The sequence below is a fragment of the Astatotilapia calliptera genome, chromosome 2, assembly GCF_900246225.1.
Source record: "Astatotilapia calliptera chromosome 2, fAstCal1.2, whole genome shotgun sequence".
Classification (NCBI taxonomy): Eukaryota; Metazoa; Chordata; class Actinopteri; order Cichliformes; family Cichlidae; genus Astatotilapia; species Astatotilapia calliptera.
The window spans coordinates 34,383,222-34,400,139 of NC_039303.1; the positions used below are offsets into that span (position 1 = coordinate 34,383,222).

Genomic DNA, 16,918 nt, shown 5'->3' on the forward strand with positions numbered 1-16,918 from the left:
GAGGGCTTTAATCAAAAGCACAGGCTTCTGTTTATTGACCGTTGCACGCAAATGAACAGGTGAGAGTATATTTACACAGATGTAAACAGTCAGTACCTGCAACACAGACAGGAGAGATCACAATGCCTCTCTCCTGTCTCTCTCTTGCACATATACCCACACATTCAAATCCTCATCCACATGCAGGCAGTGACACACACACACACACACACACACACACACACACACACACACAGAGAGAGTTTGCGGTAGAAAGATAGAGTGGACTGTCTGAGAACACGGAGCACAGCAGGCTTCTTTGGTCAGCTACTTCAGACAAGATTTCCAATGATCAAAGCATATCACAGGTCACCATTCAGAGAGCAGAGACAGAACACGTACTGGCAGAGCAGTAGGAAAACACCAAAACCTCTTTTACTTTTTGCAGATTTCACATCTTTTAATGTCTCAAAGAACAGTGGATCACAATATTCCTTGTATAATTTTTCACTTTTGGTTCCCACTACGCCAAAGAGTCCATAACAGCAGAGGATAAATGAATCATGCCTGTGCACAAGTCATGGCAACGGCATTCAAGCAGCAACTTACACACAAAGTACCTGAATGGCGAAGCAATAAGATGGAGCAATGTGGGAATATTCCTTCATAAAGTAGCACAGAAAACAACTTAAGATGAATTCACTGACATGAATTTGCAAATCCCACAACCTTTCAGTGTAAGTAATATAAAAGTAACTAAGATAAAAACAAGAGTAGAAAAAAATAAACAGAATAGAACAGCGCAACATTTGTAATAAGTGCAAATCATTCTTTTTTATTCACTGTGTCCCTTTTTCAGAAAAAAAAAAAAAATTCAGAAACACACTTACACATATAAAAAACAAAACAAAACAAAACTGTGAGATCAACAAATCATATTAGAAAATGTGGAGTTTAGAGACATAACTGATAAAAAAAGAAGAAATAAGAAGTTCCTGCACAGCAGAAGATAACTGTGGAAGGAAAAGCGATATCTAGCATGCCTTCTCTTCCTTGTACCTCCGTATCATCCCAACACATGAACGCTCAACAACAAGAGCCTAACAAGCCCCCCAGTCACCCCTTCTTCTCACTCTTTAACCACATCATCCTCCTCAAAGATCCATTTTGCATACACACAGTATTTTTTTCTCTTTGGATCACTAGGAGGCCAAAACAACAACTTTGAGAAAAAAAAAGAAAAGAAAAAGAAAAAACGCCATGATTGCTTCAAGTCACCAAATGTTGTCTAGCTTCAGTCTGCATCAACACAGTGTTGCCACGGTGATGTGCTATCAACACTTCCTGTTAAACTCACATTAACAGCTGCTGTACTCCGCACCCAAAGGAGCTGACGACACCTTCCGTTCTTCTTGTCCACGCACTGAAATAGCCCCAACAGCGAACACTGACACAAGGCTACAAAGTCAAATGTAACACATCCGGCCAGGAGTACCTTTGATACACTGCATGTTTCTCTTTATGTGCCTCTGTGTTCATGGTCAACCATTACACATCAAAAACTCTACTGTGTACAGCAGACAGAAACATCCAGCATTTAAACAGCTATTGTTGCTCTGTTCTGGCAGTCTGCATAATAACAAACTACCACAGTGCCACTGAAAATATCTGCTGACATGTGGACGGACTGATTAATCCTGTGGGCTTGTCTTTTGAAAATAATTTCATACAACACAATCGATAAATTCACAGCTGCAACGGTTGATTAACTGTTCTGCCAGTAAATAAAATAATTGTACCGCATTCATTTTAATACCAAATGAATGATCTAAGTCGTGCTGTTGAACAAAGGTAATGTTATCTACAGATTCTGAAGACTTGCGTTACATTTTTAATCAGATAATCAGACAAAAAAAAAACACAAATGAAATAAGTAGAAAGATGTAATTTGTCCAAAAAAAAAAAAAAAAAAAAAAAATCAAATAATTATAGTTTTTCTTCTGGCTTGTAGTGACACCTCAACTTTTTGGGGTGTCAGTAGCCCAGATTTAGAGAGGTGCACCTTCTCTCTTATATAATGAAACTAAACTGCTCAAAACTCAGAAGCACGTCTCTTTCTGGAAATCATGACCAGCTTTAAAAAAGAAAACTGCATTGTGGACAGTTTCATGTACTTAACTAAAGGAGGAGTGCATTTACCTGTTACTAGAGGCTCGTGCCTGGATGTAGTTTAATTAAAATACATCCTAAATTAAACAGCTCAAAGACAGTTTGTAGATTTAATTTCAAGTAATGATGTAAAAGGAGCATTTCTGTGTTTCTCGATGTTTTGGACACCACAAGACTAGAATTGTGTTTGGTTATATTTGACAGAAGGCAGATATCTTTAATCTTTACGGCTCATTATTCAAAAAAAATGGGCAACTCACATCACATTGATCTTCATGAATAAAAAATTTACCTAAATCATATTTTTTCCTGAAACACTCTTTAAGGTCTGTGCAACTCTGATGCGCATTGTTCACTACTCTCATTTTTTTAAAATTTTTTTTACACCAAATAATTTATTAAACAACTGCTGGCAGATGAATGAATTGCTGTTCGCAGCCCTACCAAAAGCAGATAGATAGTTCTCATTAAGCACAATATCAGTTGTACGCTCTTAATACCACTGTAGCAGATAATTTAGTCTCAGATTCATGTATCTAGATGTGTTGTTCAGGTTCATTGAATGAGAAAATATAGACTAGAAAATGGATATGAAAAAGGTGATTCAGCTCACAAACCTCTGTTGCAAAAAGAATACAAAACACTTTAAGGTCATCTGCATTCAGATTTCATAAAATGTAAAAATGCAGGACAGAAATGGCACTAAGCGTTCTCGCCTCATCTCATTTGGATCTCGAAACAACAGCCCTTCGTCCTGCCATGAACGACAGCAGCCTCTAAAATAAGGTGTAAAGTCTCCCTCTATGTCACAGTCAAAGGTCATTGGGAGAGATCCACATGTTCACTGCCTGGTTACACTGCAACACTGGCATCACATTGTTACACACTATTTACAAGCAAATAGCACACAGACTGACAGCCCAAACACGCACTAAGTATATTGCTACCTTATGGACAGAGGTCTTTGTTTTATGTTGAGCATTTTTTTATCTTTTTTTTTTAACAATGGAAAAGTGAATGACTGACCATATTGAATCAGCTCTGCTTAACAGAACTAATCCAGTACTGGGCTGCCAAAAACTACAATTCCCAGGCACTTGATTGTAACCAAATTTACAGTAACGTTGTCCACTGGGTCAGCTTGCCTCTGACCCACAGAGAGAAGGCAGCAACATTCAACACAAAAGCCCTCAATCTCCCAAACTAAGAAAACAACTAGCATCCTCAGCATGCATATAAAAGTTATAGTACTCTTGGGATATACTTTACACCGACAAGTTAGCTAGTGGTTGCATTTACACACTGACACATGCTGCTAGATCTCTGTGCAATGCTACAGTAAGGTGACACAGAAATTTAAGCTGAAATGATTTAAAACTGATTTATGAAGAAAAAAACTGCAAATAAATATGACTATATTACAGTAATGGCAGAAAGGTGTGGAAATAAGCAGAAAGACAATGAGGTAGAGACGATGATTTGCCCCATAGAATATGTGAGAAAATGTGGCAAGAAGGATGGAACAAAAGTGCTAGAGAAAAGGGAAAAAAAGCAGAGAGAGGTGATAGGAGGAGACTCAGGTACTGGTCTTTTGCTCAATGGCTCGGGTCAGGGTGCGTCGGACGGTTGTCTGGGTCTGTATTCAAAGACTACTTTCACATCCGCATGCGGTGGTGGGGCTCTGTGAAGGGCGGCTCCGAGTCGTCCATGGGCAGCACCAGGCGCGTGCCTCTCATCACCAGCTCGTGATCTCCGTATGCTAACTCTCTGTCCAAGTCATCAGAGGTGGCAGCGCCAGCAAAGGCCGGGCCGCCGCTAGTGTGGGCGCCACTGGCGTCTGTACTGACTGTGATGTCGCCATATGTCAGGTTGATGTCACCGTCTCTCAGGATGAGGTCAGAGTCGTCATCCTTCAGCTGGCATTCGTTCTGCAGGAAGAAGAAACACAAATTGTTCAAAGAAACACAACAAATTTGGGGAAAAAAGGATGTGACTTTAGCACTCCATAGCTATTGGATGAAATTGTGTTCAACCAATACAATTATAATTTTGTCCCATGCTTTGTGTTTCCTTATCCATCCAATGAGACAATGAAAATTGAAAATGAAAACTGAACCGTTGATTCATGACCGTTTTCCATCTGGTAATATGGGATTAAAAAAAAACAAAAAAACAACACAGTTCAGTCAGAAATAGCTCTTGTATAAACCAGCGTCTGACCTCAAAGGCCTGAGGGCTGGTGAGGAAGCGAGCGAGGGGGCCGCAGCAGGGAGGCAGCGTGGCTGTGAGAGGGGGGCCGCTGTGAGTCAGGATGGGCTTCAGGTAGCTGGAGGGAGGCTCGAGTCAAGGACATAATGCGCGTGAAATAAGCACTAAAAGACCGCTATTAGACACAAAAAGAAAGCTCCTGGTACGGTGTGATGAATGCTTAATGAATCCCAGTCCTCAGAAGAAAATGTTCCAAATTAAAGTAATTTCATAAGGTAATTTATTTTAAATGCATAGAACAGTCTGACCTTCATATTTCAGAGCCAAAAGATGACCTAATGTGAAGTTAAGTCTGTAAGTGGGGCTCCCTCTGCTGCTGGTAAGTTGAAGTGAAGTCATTAATGAGTTATCACATATTCAAAACACTACATGTATGGTTTATTTGAAAATTATTTCTTGATATTAATAACACTAATTAAGCAAAGGATACTTGTGGTCGAAGTTGTACCAAATTCTGAAAAGCCAGGCACTTTCTTGTTTGGTGCTCCTTCTCTCTGAACCTTCACCAACACTCATCTGGACAAAGACAGACAACACTGTTTAGGTGTCTTGGTTTCCTTTACAGTTACTTTCCACCAATTACATAACTACAACACGTTTATAAGTGCCACACTCACAGAGTTATCTTGATCCGAGTCCACTCCCACACTGTTAAAGAAAAAGAAACACGTGTAAATCAGCTGCAGTCGTAAGCTGTCAGAGCAGAACAGTGCTGTGAAGCATGTTTCCCCCGTTTTACAAGTTCACCAGCAGGAAATCTGCTTATTAAAAAAAGACAAGACAGAGCAGCACATTCTTCAAGACGTTCAATAATTGTTCGAATACTTGCCTGACAGGATAACTAGATGAGTTAAACACCCGGCATCATAAAGTCAAAATATTTATAGACAAGCATCAGACTTATTTGTGAAATTTCCCCACTGTTAAAACAAATGCTAACTGCAAATCCAGTCTGGACTTTGCAGAGGAAGGATAGGCATACCGTATGCGCTGGCAGGACAGCATCTGAGTGGTACCACCCCCACAAATCCATACAGTGAAGAAGACCACGAGCAGAGTGGTGGAAAACATCATCTGACGAGCATATGTTGCAGTGTCCCTGATGGACAGTGCAAAGGTCATTGCACCTCGCAGGCCTAAAAAGCAGAGCATGGAGAATGTTGTATACAAGATGAGATAATAAGCATCTCTGTTGGTTATATTTCACTCTGTTAATAAAGGAAAGCGCTTTGCTTAAGACGGCACATAATAAACATCCTTATCCGTACACCACTAACCTGCAAACATCATCATGTGCTGGAAGTTGGATCTGATCTTGTTGCGTCGTCCCAGATTAAGAAGGAAGGAGAGAGGGTAAATGTTAGCGGCTCTTCCTATGAATAATGCTACCTGGGTAAGAACATGGTTAAGGACAAAAGCAAATGAGGTGTGCTGTCTCCTGCCTATTTACTACTTGGTGGTTAGTTGTAATAAACTTCTTTTGTTCCCTTTAGGGAGTGAATCATCTGCCTCAATCTTACCCTATCCCTAGCATTTTCTTCTGTTATACCAACCCTCTGCATGTCCTCCTTCACTTCATCCATTAACCTCCTCTGAGATCGGTCTATCCTTCTGTCTCAAATCACCCTGGACGCTAGTCTCCAGCCACTCCACCCTGCCTACACTCTCTTCTTCACCTGTCTTGTCCACTGTGATGCTATATAAACTCATCTGCCTGCACTCTCGCTACTCCTTGCATGGTCACCTTTCCATCTGTCTCCCACTGCTGTAGATAATGCTTCAAGCCAAGGATTAACATGGCTTATGTGAACTTGGCAGGGCCATGTAAAAAGATACAAAAGCTCCAACGATGAACATCGGATTGAAGACATGGTTTTGGAACGTGAAAAGGGTCAATCCCATGTAGGAGAAAATGAAGTTCTCTGCCAGGAAATTTAAAAGTTCAAACAGCTGCAAAAGAAAAGAAACAGCATGCTTTACATGACAGCTGATATCCAAGTATAGATAGATGTATACAATAAAAGAAAAAGCTAGAGTTTCCAATAAATGCTGTTAAACTTGGATTGCATGACTGTGATTGTAATTAAACTTAAAATGCCGCTTTTTTATTCGCTATGTCATAAAGACATAGAAAAGTTTTGATTTTTGTGTCTTTACCTGTTCAACAAACCTACAATAGCAGATAACTGATAAAGCAATCTGCAGTTTTTGTTTAATTTTGAGTCTCCATCACCCTACTTCACCATAAAACAAAACAAAACAAGGAAAACGCAATACTTAAAGCATCTAAAAAAAGAACTGAATAAGTAGTGACCTGTTTGGTTCTGTCCTGAGACTCAGGAGACAGATTGTTGTAGGTGTAATGGGCCTGAGTGATTCCACAGAAGAGTACTGCTACCACACCTGCAGCACACCAAAGGGGGACGGAGACACACAGAATAAAGATGGGATCAATACGCACTGATTTCTATATGCTCTGATGCATAAAGCTTCCAGCTGGACACAATTACTATTACGGTATTATCTAAATTACTAATCTCATTTTTTGTTTTTGATATTCTGGTAATTACAGTATGCCATACACGTAGAATGTGTGGATCTGTGTGTGTGTTACCTGTGAAACCACAAGCCTCAGCCAGTAAGAATGTGCTCCATGACATGAGAAAGAACAGAGCTGTTTCCAACAGCTGGAAGTCTCGCAGCTTGGTAAATTTAGTCACGTGGACACCACAGTCAAAGAATTTAACGACATACTCAGATATTGCTAAATCCATTCATGTTGACCTTTTTACAAATAATTCAATTCTAAGACATTAAAAAAAACAAATAAGAGAACCAATAAAGTTCTGCTTTCCATTTGAAGTCTGAAACTGTTGGCTTCTAATGAGGTTAATGTCAGAATAACGTTACACAATCATTTTAATCAGCTTTTTTTGCATTTATTCTACATTTTCATATAGTATTTCACACAAACTAATTTAGTGCATGGTATAACTGAGATACTGATGATAATGTTTCAGTGTTAAGAAGCTAACCATTTTAGAATTGAAAACATGTAGACCGGGGTGGAGAACTCCAGGCCTCGAGGGCCGGTGTCCTGCAGGCTGTGTCCTTGAGCCAACACAGCTGATTTAAATGGCTAAATTCCTCCTCCCAGAGGCCTGGTAATGAACTAGTCATTTGATTCAGGTGTGTTGACCCAGGGTGATATCTAAAACCTGCAGGACACTGGCCCTTGAGGTCTGGAGTTCCCCTACCCTGACGTAGACTATCACAAAAACATTCATGTAGCCCCGCTCAGAATGTAAAAAAAATGACATAGATGCTGGCCAGCTAACACTAAGGCTTTGGTGTAGTTAAATCTTCCCCTTTATGTCCTTAATAAAATGGACACGAGAATAAATTTCTTTGGTTAATGGTGACTGTGACCTTATAAAACAAGTCTTTGGCTGTGACACAAAATTCATACGCTAACTTTAGCAAGGGAACAAACAGAATGAAGTGATAAAATATTGATGCTTTATTCCAAAGGACAAAGGTCCGGTCTGAACAAAAACTTTACAGGTTGAGTTTAAAATGCCAAAATAAATTGAAAGAACCTTCATGTCCCTTTTTGTATTTTGGAACTGAATTTGATTGCACTTTTTATGTACTTGGTTTGAATGAAATACACTATTAGGAGTTTCTTGATATTTATGCCACATGTGCGTATGCTCATTAAGAGTCTGTTTGCTGTTTAAGCACTGCTACAACAACATGTAACTTATCTAAATAAATGCTACAACCAAACAAACGAAAAAAGATATGAGAGCGGTGACGATTCCAGTGGCGACTCCTAGTGCAAATGAGCCGCTGAAAACTCCCAGGAAAATCCCAAAAGACTTCAACATCGCCATAACCTCAAAGGTGTGGCTGTTGTCTCCTTCTGGTTGATATGCTACTATAGAGCTGATATGAACACAAAATACAAACATTTAATGGCAAGTATTTATGCAATGGCAGGGCAAATATTTATAAGTGTACCATATACAAGTTAATGCCTGCATTAGTCACCACAACACAGGGTAGTGTAAATTTAAATTTAATGTTGCTGAAACAAAAGTAATTAAAAAAATAAATATCTCTCAGGGCTCTCAAAATTTCAAAATCCCTGGTAGCCCTTCGGGCAGGGACTCTTCAGTTTTTGGTAGCCCAAAATAAATTTAAGTAGCCCGAATAAAAAAAGAGAGCAATTTTTTGATTGATGTTTTGTTTCCTTTACAATATTATACATTAAAGTATAATATTGTAAAGGAAACAAAACATTAATCAAAAAATTGTTGAAAAACAAATTACAACATTGTATAAAAATTACAATCATCAACTCAAATACTTGGTTCTAATTGAACAGAAATTTCTATGAACTTGTAAGAACTGTGTAGGACATGGATCAGTCTGTGTCAGATCCTGAATTTGAAATTTCCACTGAAGTCACGGGTAAGAGGCAAGTGGAACCAAGATCGAGGCCATTTGCTTTTTGAAGTTTGCAAAGACTGCTAAATTGTGCCAGTGGTAGTTCACTCTTTGCAACATAGTACGCTGTTTTAAACAGATTTTCAGGTTTGTTTTTAGTATGTTATTTGCAATTGGTGTTTGTTCTGGGAAACATATTGCAGACTGAGCAATAATGCATTTCTTGCATTTCTCATGGGTTCTAATGGGGGCCTTTCTTAAAATGACTGGTCCCAGTAACAAAGGCGCTTGTCGACTCAGAAATCGAGAGAAAACCAACAACACACCCGGCAGAACATTATGTTATTTACACAGGTGCACATAAGTGGTCCGCATTCGCTGTCAAAATAAAAGACGCACACCAGATAAGAAGTTGCAACGCGCGTTTGCATCCATATAAAAGGCGATCAACCTCTCACATGTTTAAGCTTGCTGCGGGAGATTTCACTTGTCATGTTTGCATAGTAAGCTAATGATTGATAAGACGATGTCAGAGGAATTGGTGCGCAAATTATCATCACTCACCAATCAATGCTGTCGCTCTCTATACACAGTTCGCGCGATAGCAAAGTGAAAGCAAAAAACAAGCGCAAATTCAAACGCGATTTCAATATGTCACATATTGACAGTGGCTCATCGATGCCAATGACATAATTACCCAGCTACATTTCCGAAAGAATGCAAAAGCATTGACATATATTTTTCCTTCCTATTATAGCCCGACGGGCAGGGCAGAGATAGATTTTGGTAGCCCGACTGGAAAAATCGCTAGCCCCAGGACGTCAGGCTAGCGATTTTGCGAGCCCTGTATCTGATTGAGGAATCACTCATCTTTGGAAAAGAGAGTTTATTACAGAGAAATGCCTCTTTCCAAAATAAAAGCTATACTATCCGCTTCTTCTGGGCTATATTCTCAGCAGCATATTGTAGCGGGGCAGGGCTGTTCGGGGTTCTGTTTGTACAGTTATGTTTTGTTTATGTTGCCATAGTGACGGGTGACGCCCTCTCGCTGCGACGGTGTGTCCTTCCGGGGTCAGAGGGCGCCCTGTGTGTTGTTGTTGTTGCTGTGCGGTTGCCGCGCTGAGCAGTTAGCTAGCGGCAGTGTTCTTCTGCAGATGTCAATAAACGGCTGTGCTCCCTGGCTAGCTCACGGGAAGCAAGACCAAACGACACCTCCGTCTCCTCCTTGTCTGAGCTCGCCACAATCGTGTCAGAAGTGGGATGATGGTAGCACCCCATGTTCTGACCCGAGTGACTTTTCCCCCGCCGGTCGTGACCGGCAGGTGCGCCAAAAGAAGGCACCTGGACATTTGCAGGACTTTGTGTGGGGTAATCGGGTCGTCGGGGACGACTGACCCCTTAGGTGGGGGCTATGTAGCGGGTCAGGGCTGTTCGGGGTTCTGTTTGTACAGTTATGTTTTGTTTGTGTTGCCATAGTAACGGGTGACGCCCTCTCGCTGCGACGGTGTCCTTCCGGGGTCAGAGGGCGCCCTGTGTGTTGTTGTTGTTGCTGTGCGCTTGCCACGCTGAGCAGTTAGCTAGCGGCAGTGTTCTTCTGCAGATGTCAATAAACGGCTGTGCTCCCTGGCTAGCTCACGGGAAGCAAGACCAAACGACACCTCCGTCTCCACCTTGTCTGAGCTCGCCACAATATTAAACATATCAGGTCCCCATAAGGAGAATCATGTGCTAACGGCTGTCTAAATGACTCGGGTAAAGTTTGTAGCATGCTGCTTGTTGTTTTTGTCTGCTTCCACTTGTCTTTGCACTAGGATGATGTCGGCGTAAACGTGCAGTCATATTCGTTGTGTTCCCACTAGTGCTGTCAGCGTTAATCTCGTTGAAATGACCTTAACGCTACGACACGGCAAATCTCCGTTAATGAGCTACCCCCGATCGCCCGTGCATGGGGCTAGACGGCCAACACGTTAACGAGCTAACTGCGCTAACACACTAGTTCCCACCCATGTAATTGAGCATTGCGTGGCACATCCAACATACTGTTTTACTTTAGTCCATGACGCGCTTACCTTCAGGGTCATACGAAAACCAAAATAATTCCAAACGCCAGATCTGAATGAGGGTGGGGGAGGTTCATTTTGCCATGTTGCAAGGAGAGCTTAACTTCTGTCTAGCTAGCTTGCCCTGCGCTCTTCCTTCTGACGATGCTGTCTGTGTTGAGCGCTCAGTGGATCTGCGCTCGACAGTGCAGCCTAGGCGGAGTAGTCGAACGCAGATTCACTGAGCGCTCAACACAGACAGCATCGTCAGAAGGAAAGTTGATAAAATAAATTACAAATTTTGTATTGTTCAATACATATGCGTACCGAACTGAAAGCACTGTATCGAACGGTTCAATATCGATACGAGTATCATTGCACCCCTAATATACACATATATATTTTTTAACATTATGCTGAAGTAGTTTTGTGCTCAAATGTGCTGAACTTGGCAAACGTTTATTTCCAAATAAGAGATTCAGATCTTTGAATAAATAGCTGTATAATAAATAGCTATTTGAACCAAGTGTCGCAGTAAAATAACATTTGTTCACCCTCTCTCTTCACAGCCCCCACACTCGCAGAACAAATCACCAGGCATTTTGTCTATAAGCATTCTGGCTTTCTGCCTTTCCCTTGGCTCCCACAGTATCTTCAAAGAAAATAGGAATGTGCTCTTAGCTGACTCATAACATCAAAAACATTTAACCAATAACAGAAAAAAAAGAATAAATAATGCAATGTTCTGCATCTCTGGTTGAATAGCCAGAGTCTTAAAAACAAATGGCCAGTGATTTGTCATGTTTATCTCAAGGCACTGCAAAAGCACACAATGCCATGCTCTACTTAGTGCACCCGTTCAACGGGCCGGTCTGAGTGTCTCCACAGGGCCGGGCCCCTCCAGTCTGCCTGCGCTTTAAATTTACAATTCTGTGGAAATTACAGCAGTTCCATGTGGCGGGGGACAAAAACCAAGTCAAGTGTTAGTTTAACAAACCTGTTTCACATTTAACAAGGTGTTATTGGGAGCTGATACCAGGTTAGTAAAAGGTCACAGGTCCATCAACAAAAAAAGAAACGAAAAAAGAAAAAAAAGGGAGACAACTTACGAGGACAGAACCACGGCCACGGCATCGTTAAGCACACTCTCTCCAAACAGTAATGCGTAGAGATCCACGTCCACCTGCAGCTCATTAAAGATGGCCAGGACTGTCACTGTGAGGCACAGAGAACATACGTCAAAATTCACTTCCAAACGCTGCTATACAATGTTGTGCAAAAGTCTTGAGCCACCTTTATTTCTTTACATTTTGCTTGGAATATGGGTGCAGCAATTTATTGCAACATCTACAAACATACATGGAAATATAGTATATAAGGGAAAAAACAGATTTTGTACAATTTTAATGAGCTTTAATTGGTAAGACCAACTTTATTATTTAAAGCTTGAACTCTCTTAGGCAAAGCCTTCTTGTCTTTTCTCTAAACAGTCTTCAAGAATACTTCTCCAGGTTTCCTGAAGGATATTTAAAGCTCTTCTTTTGGATGTTGGCTGATTTTGTTCAATTCTCTGAAAAGATGATGCCACACTGCCTCAATAATGTTGAGGTTCTGGCTCTGGGGAGGTTAATCCATGACAGTGTTCTATTGTGAGTTTTTCTATCCAAGTATGCTTGTACAGCACTGGCAGTGTGCTTGTGATCCATGTTATGCTGAAAAATTAAGTCCTGGCCAATCAGACAGATCAGACTCCCTCACTTTTGCACCTCTCTCCTGACCTCCTCCATACAGACTGACAATGGCTACAACTTAAAAAAATTCAAATCTGAATTCATCACCCAATAAGACTTTTTTGGTAATGATTTCAGTCCAGTTGGCATGCCTCAACTTTTATCTCTATTCCCCTACCATTTCTTATGAGGCTTTGAATAACAGTACGTGGACTCCTTGTTAAGTAATGTCGACACAAAACCGGTTCATTCTTTGAATTACATACATTTTTTACTTTACTTATTCATGGCTCAGTCTCAAGGTGCTGAACAAACATAAAAACATTCAGCTGAAAATGTCACTTTTACTGGATGCGGTGTGGTGGTAGAAAGGCCTTTTGCACACTACTTTAGTTAATATATGTAACAATGTGCTTTGAGTTAGTAGAAGAAAACTTTTAAATCTGAGAAAAATCATATGTACCAGGGTCTGTGGCAGAGACAATGGCCCCAAAAAACAGGCAATCCGTGAAGAAAAAGTCTCCATTCAGCTGGCCCACCTGCTTCATTAGCGTCACACAGCCATACATCAGCAACCTGATGGAAGAAAAGGAAGAGCAGGTGGTTTTGTCCATCATCATAAACAACAATAACTTTAAATGTGCATAGTTGCACAAGGGTTGTAAAATCACAAGGATGAATGGCTTTCATGTTTTTGCTTTTTTTTTTAATAATAAAATATTTTTTGTAATAATTGCAAATTAAGTCTCTTACCCAATAATAAAACAGGAAATGACTGTCCCGAGAAAGGCGTAAGCCAGGATGGATCCCATGTTCCGAAAAAAATGTCTCTGAAAGACAGAAGAGTTACCAGATCAGCAATCAAATGCATAAATACTATAAAATAAATTATTCATCTTGATGAATACGTAAACCCCTGCGGTCTATAAAGAGACCACAAATGGACATGAAGTTATTTAATTAAGAGCCAAATACATACTGAAAATATGTATTTAATAAATGTTGACTTTTTATATGATATACTGTACCCTTTTTAAGCTGTAGCCAGCATGGAAGATGATAGGCGGTAGAAGAATATTGAAGAACACTTCAGGGTCAAAGGTCACCTGAGTTATACAAAACACAGAACAAAATTACAGATCTGCATCAAAAGAAAATTAACAAGTTGTTTTCATTAATATTTCTTTCTATGCTGTTGCATTTTTGGATTGACTAAAATATCAGTTAATCAAAAATGACCCATATGGGGCATCATGACACAGCTTCCAGGACAATAAACAAAAAAACTACTATAATAGTAAAATGGCATGTTACAGAACGAGGACAGCTTCTAGCCACATACATATACACACACTAAGGCTAATGCCATTTTTAGATGCTAAATCTAGAGCAGTGCTACATTAAAATCAGTATGTAGATTCAATCTCTGACAATGGATTAGATGTATTCATGTTTGGAAAACAATCCTCAATTTCTGAGCGTGAGATTATGACTTAAATAGATTAAACCTGTTCAGCAGATTGTTTACTTGTTTGGTGGTTAGAATAGCGTCAAGAATACTGCTTGTATGTAATTGTGCAGCTGTTTAACTGACAAAGTACAAAGTGACAAACACACCCCAGCACATGACAACCGTAAAACAAGTACTTTTATGGTTTCTTTTACATTCTGTATCACTAATAAAGGCATTCTGCCAGTTATTTTAACAGAACATTTCAGGCCCTGTTTAATAGTCTTCAAACTGATTTGATCTAGATGTAGAGCTATTGTTTTAAAATTGAAATAGCTACTTAATATTGATAATAAAGAATTTGTATTACATAAAGAGAAATACAAATCATTCAGCTTACAAAAAACTAAAACCACCATTTAATCCCATTACAAATTAACCTATGATTTCTCTCTTGCATTGGTTAGTTATGTTGTATTTAAAATATCAGAAGGGTAGCTGGTTTTGATCATCGGTGCTTGCAGATTTAAACATCTGCTATCATTTCAGTGTAAAATAACTGATAATTATGTCTTTGCTGATGATTAAATCATCTGATTGCTCCAGCTCAGGGGTGGGCAATGAAGCTTCTCAAGGGGATACAGGAGAAACTGGGACTCTTGTGGAGGGCTGTACCAATAACTTATACACAGATAAAATTAATACTGAGTTCAATTTACTGGCACCGTCCTCCACAACAGTCCCAGTTTTACATAGTCCCTTAGGAAAATAATTACCCATCTCTGTAACACAACTGCTTGTATGTAGACATCAAATTCAAATAATAACACGACACAGTATACCTTGCGCAGCATCTCATTATCCTTCATGTCGTTGCCACTGATCTCCCCTTTCAATGTGTACTCGTAGAACTTGCCGCTTACATTGACCAGCAGAGTGGCAGGGCTGGCATTGACCTGGCAATTCAAGGTGATGTTGCCAACATCCAGAGGAACATGAATGATGCCATAACGCAAAATCACTCCAACAATTAAGCCTGGGGAAAAATTCATAAAAACGAAAGACAAAAAAAAAAAAAAAAAACAGGAGAGAGAGAAGAGTTGATTAATACAGGATTTTTAACAGTTTATGGCACGTCGCCACAGAAACGGATGGCGAGTGTAGTTTCAGGATACCTGATACTACAGATGGTATTAAATGTTTCAGTGGGATTCATTTGTACAAAAAAATATTTTTAAACAAAGGTCTACTCTGAACATCACACACGTACCTAACAGCTCTGGATCTCAAATTAAAGTCTTAACACATCCATGTGAAAATAAATTACCCTATCAGATACTGTACCAGCAAATTAGAATTTCAATTAGTTTAGATTAGATTAGGCCATATTGTCTCCAGTGGGAGAAATTTGTCTTGGACAACCGAGGGGAATATGTCACACAAAATAACACAAAAATCACAACATGTCTGGTATCCTGTACCTTTTTTCCAGAGGACTCATATTCTTTATAAAAGATGGGATTTATATCTGTAGTGATTTTCCGTCCCTTCTTTATCACCGACTCTTTAAATATCTCATGGAGAGAAAATGGAGGCAGGATGACAATCATCTTTCCAGCTATTTTGATCAAATTTTGGATTTGTGATCTGATCTTGACCTAAAATGCTCAGATCAAACATCTGTTACTATTGGTAGTAATGCATGGTTTGGTAACCATGTAGTAGACAGTAATGTCACAGCAAAAATAATAGCATAATGTTACTATCCGCCCTATGGAGCCTTCATAAAAACTAAAAATGAGTAATTTGTGAATGTCTAGACTCTAAAAGCTCTGCACAGCCAAGCAGAAGTTATTAATTATCTGTTAGATGTGAAGCAGCTGGGTTGTGAGGCAAAATGTAAATGATTCTACGGTGGCACGACCACTTCCTCTTCTACAGGTTGGAAGATTTCTAACAATACTCCTGAAATTCAATATACAGAAGTGGAAGCAAAGTCCAGTTACACACTCGTGATTGGCATTTGTCCAAATAATCACTTGTGACTTGCACGAAAAAGCAAAAGCAAAAACAAGTTATTTAAGAACTAAAATTCAGTAGGATTCATAAGACAGTATTTGTCGAAACTGCTTAGGTGCTGAGATGTAATTTCTAAGATTAAGCAGTGTAAAAGAGGCGTCCACTGTCGTTAAATTACGCTTGCTCAATCACAACATAAACCGGAACAGTCCTGCAGCATAAATGTGTTAAAAGGGGCGAACTTATCAAGCCTGGTGTTGACATTCGTCTGTTCAAAATCTAACTATTAGGACACAATGAGTGTAACAGCTCGGATGACGTCTCTCTGTCACGATGGACCATCTTACCATAAATCATTGCCAGCCCGGTTTCGTGGAGAAACCTGAACCGCCGATGTTTGAACAACCAGATGGTCAGGATGGTGAGGGTGAGGAGCAGGATAAAGATCAGCAGGTCAGCGCTGTCTTGTCTGTGGCTCTCCTCAGCCTTTTTCTCAGTAACGATGTTCTCCATGGCACTGTCTTCCTGAGGTGATGATGCTCGGCAAACACTGATGCAAACAGGCAGGCTTACTAGCGCGAGCAGCCACAGCGTCCTTGTTGCCCTCCGGGCACTGCTGACAGTCACTTTAAACACCATTTCGGCTTTCGGCGGCCAAATGCTGCAACGTCGCCGAAGGTAAAAAATAAACTTGTGCAAATATTATTCATAAACGAAGGGGAGTGGACAACAGAAAGACGACAGCAAAAGAGAAACCAATTCCGGCCCGGAAGGGAAAAGTAATTTTTCCAGAAAGTGTAATTTTAGGTTTC

General features: G+C 40.1%; 1 protein-coding gene across 1 annotated transcript; it reads right to left on the minus strand.

Annotated features, from left to right (window-relative positions):
* Window positions 1-1,933: 1,933 nt before the first annotated feature.
* Window positions 1,934-16,880, minus strand: slc9a6a (solute carrier family 9 member A6a). The gene is made up of 16 exons (XM_026145255.1): window positions 16,454-16,880; window positions 14,930-15,123; window positions 13,666-13,743; window positions 13,391-13,467; window positions 13,101-13,213; window positions 12,017-12,122; window positions 8,223-8,364; window positions 7,031-7,136; window positions 6,731-6,819; window positions 6,253-6,366; window positions 5,694-5,805; window positions 5,399-5,552; window positions 5,034-5,064; window positions 4,847-4,932; window positions 4,369-4,474; window positions 1,934-4,076 (listed from the first exon to the last, which is right to left on the minus strand). The coding sequence occupies exons 1-16, from the start codon at window positions 16,743-16,745 to the stop codon at window positions 3,804-3,806; spliced, it is 2,073 nt and encodes a 690-aa protein (XP_026001040.1). The 5' UTR covers window positions 16,746-16,880; the 3' UTR covers window positions 1,934-3,803.
* Between the last annotated feature and the right edge of the window lie 38 nt (window positions 16,881-16,918).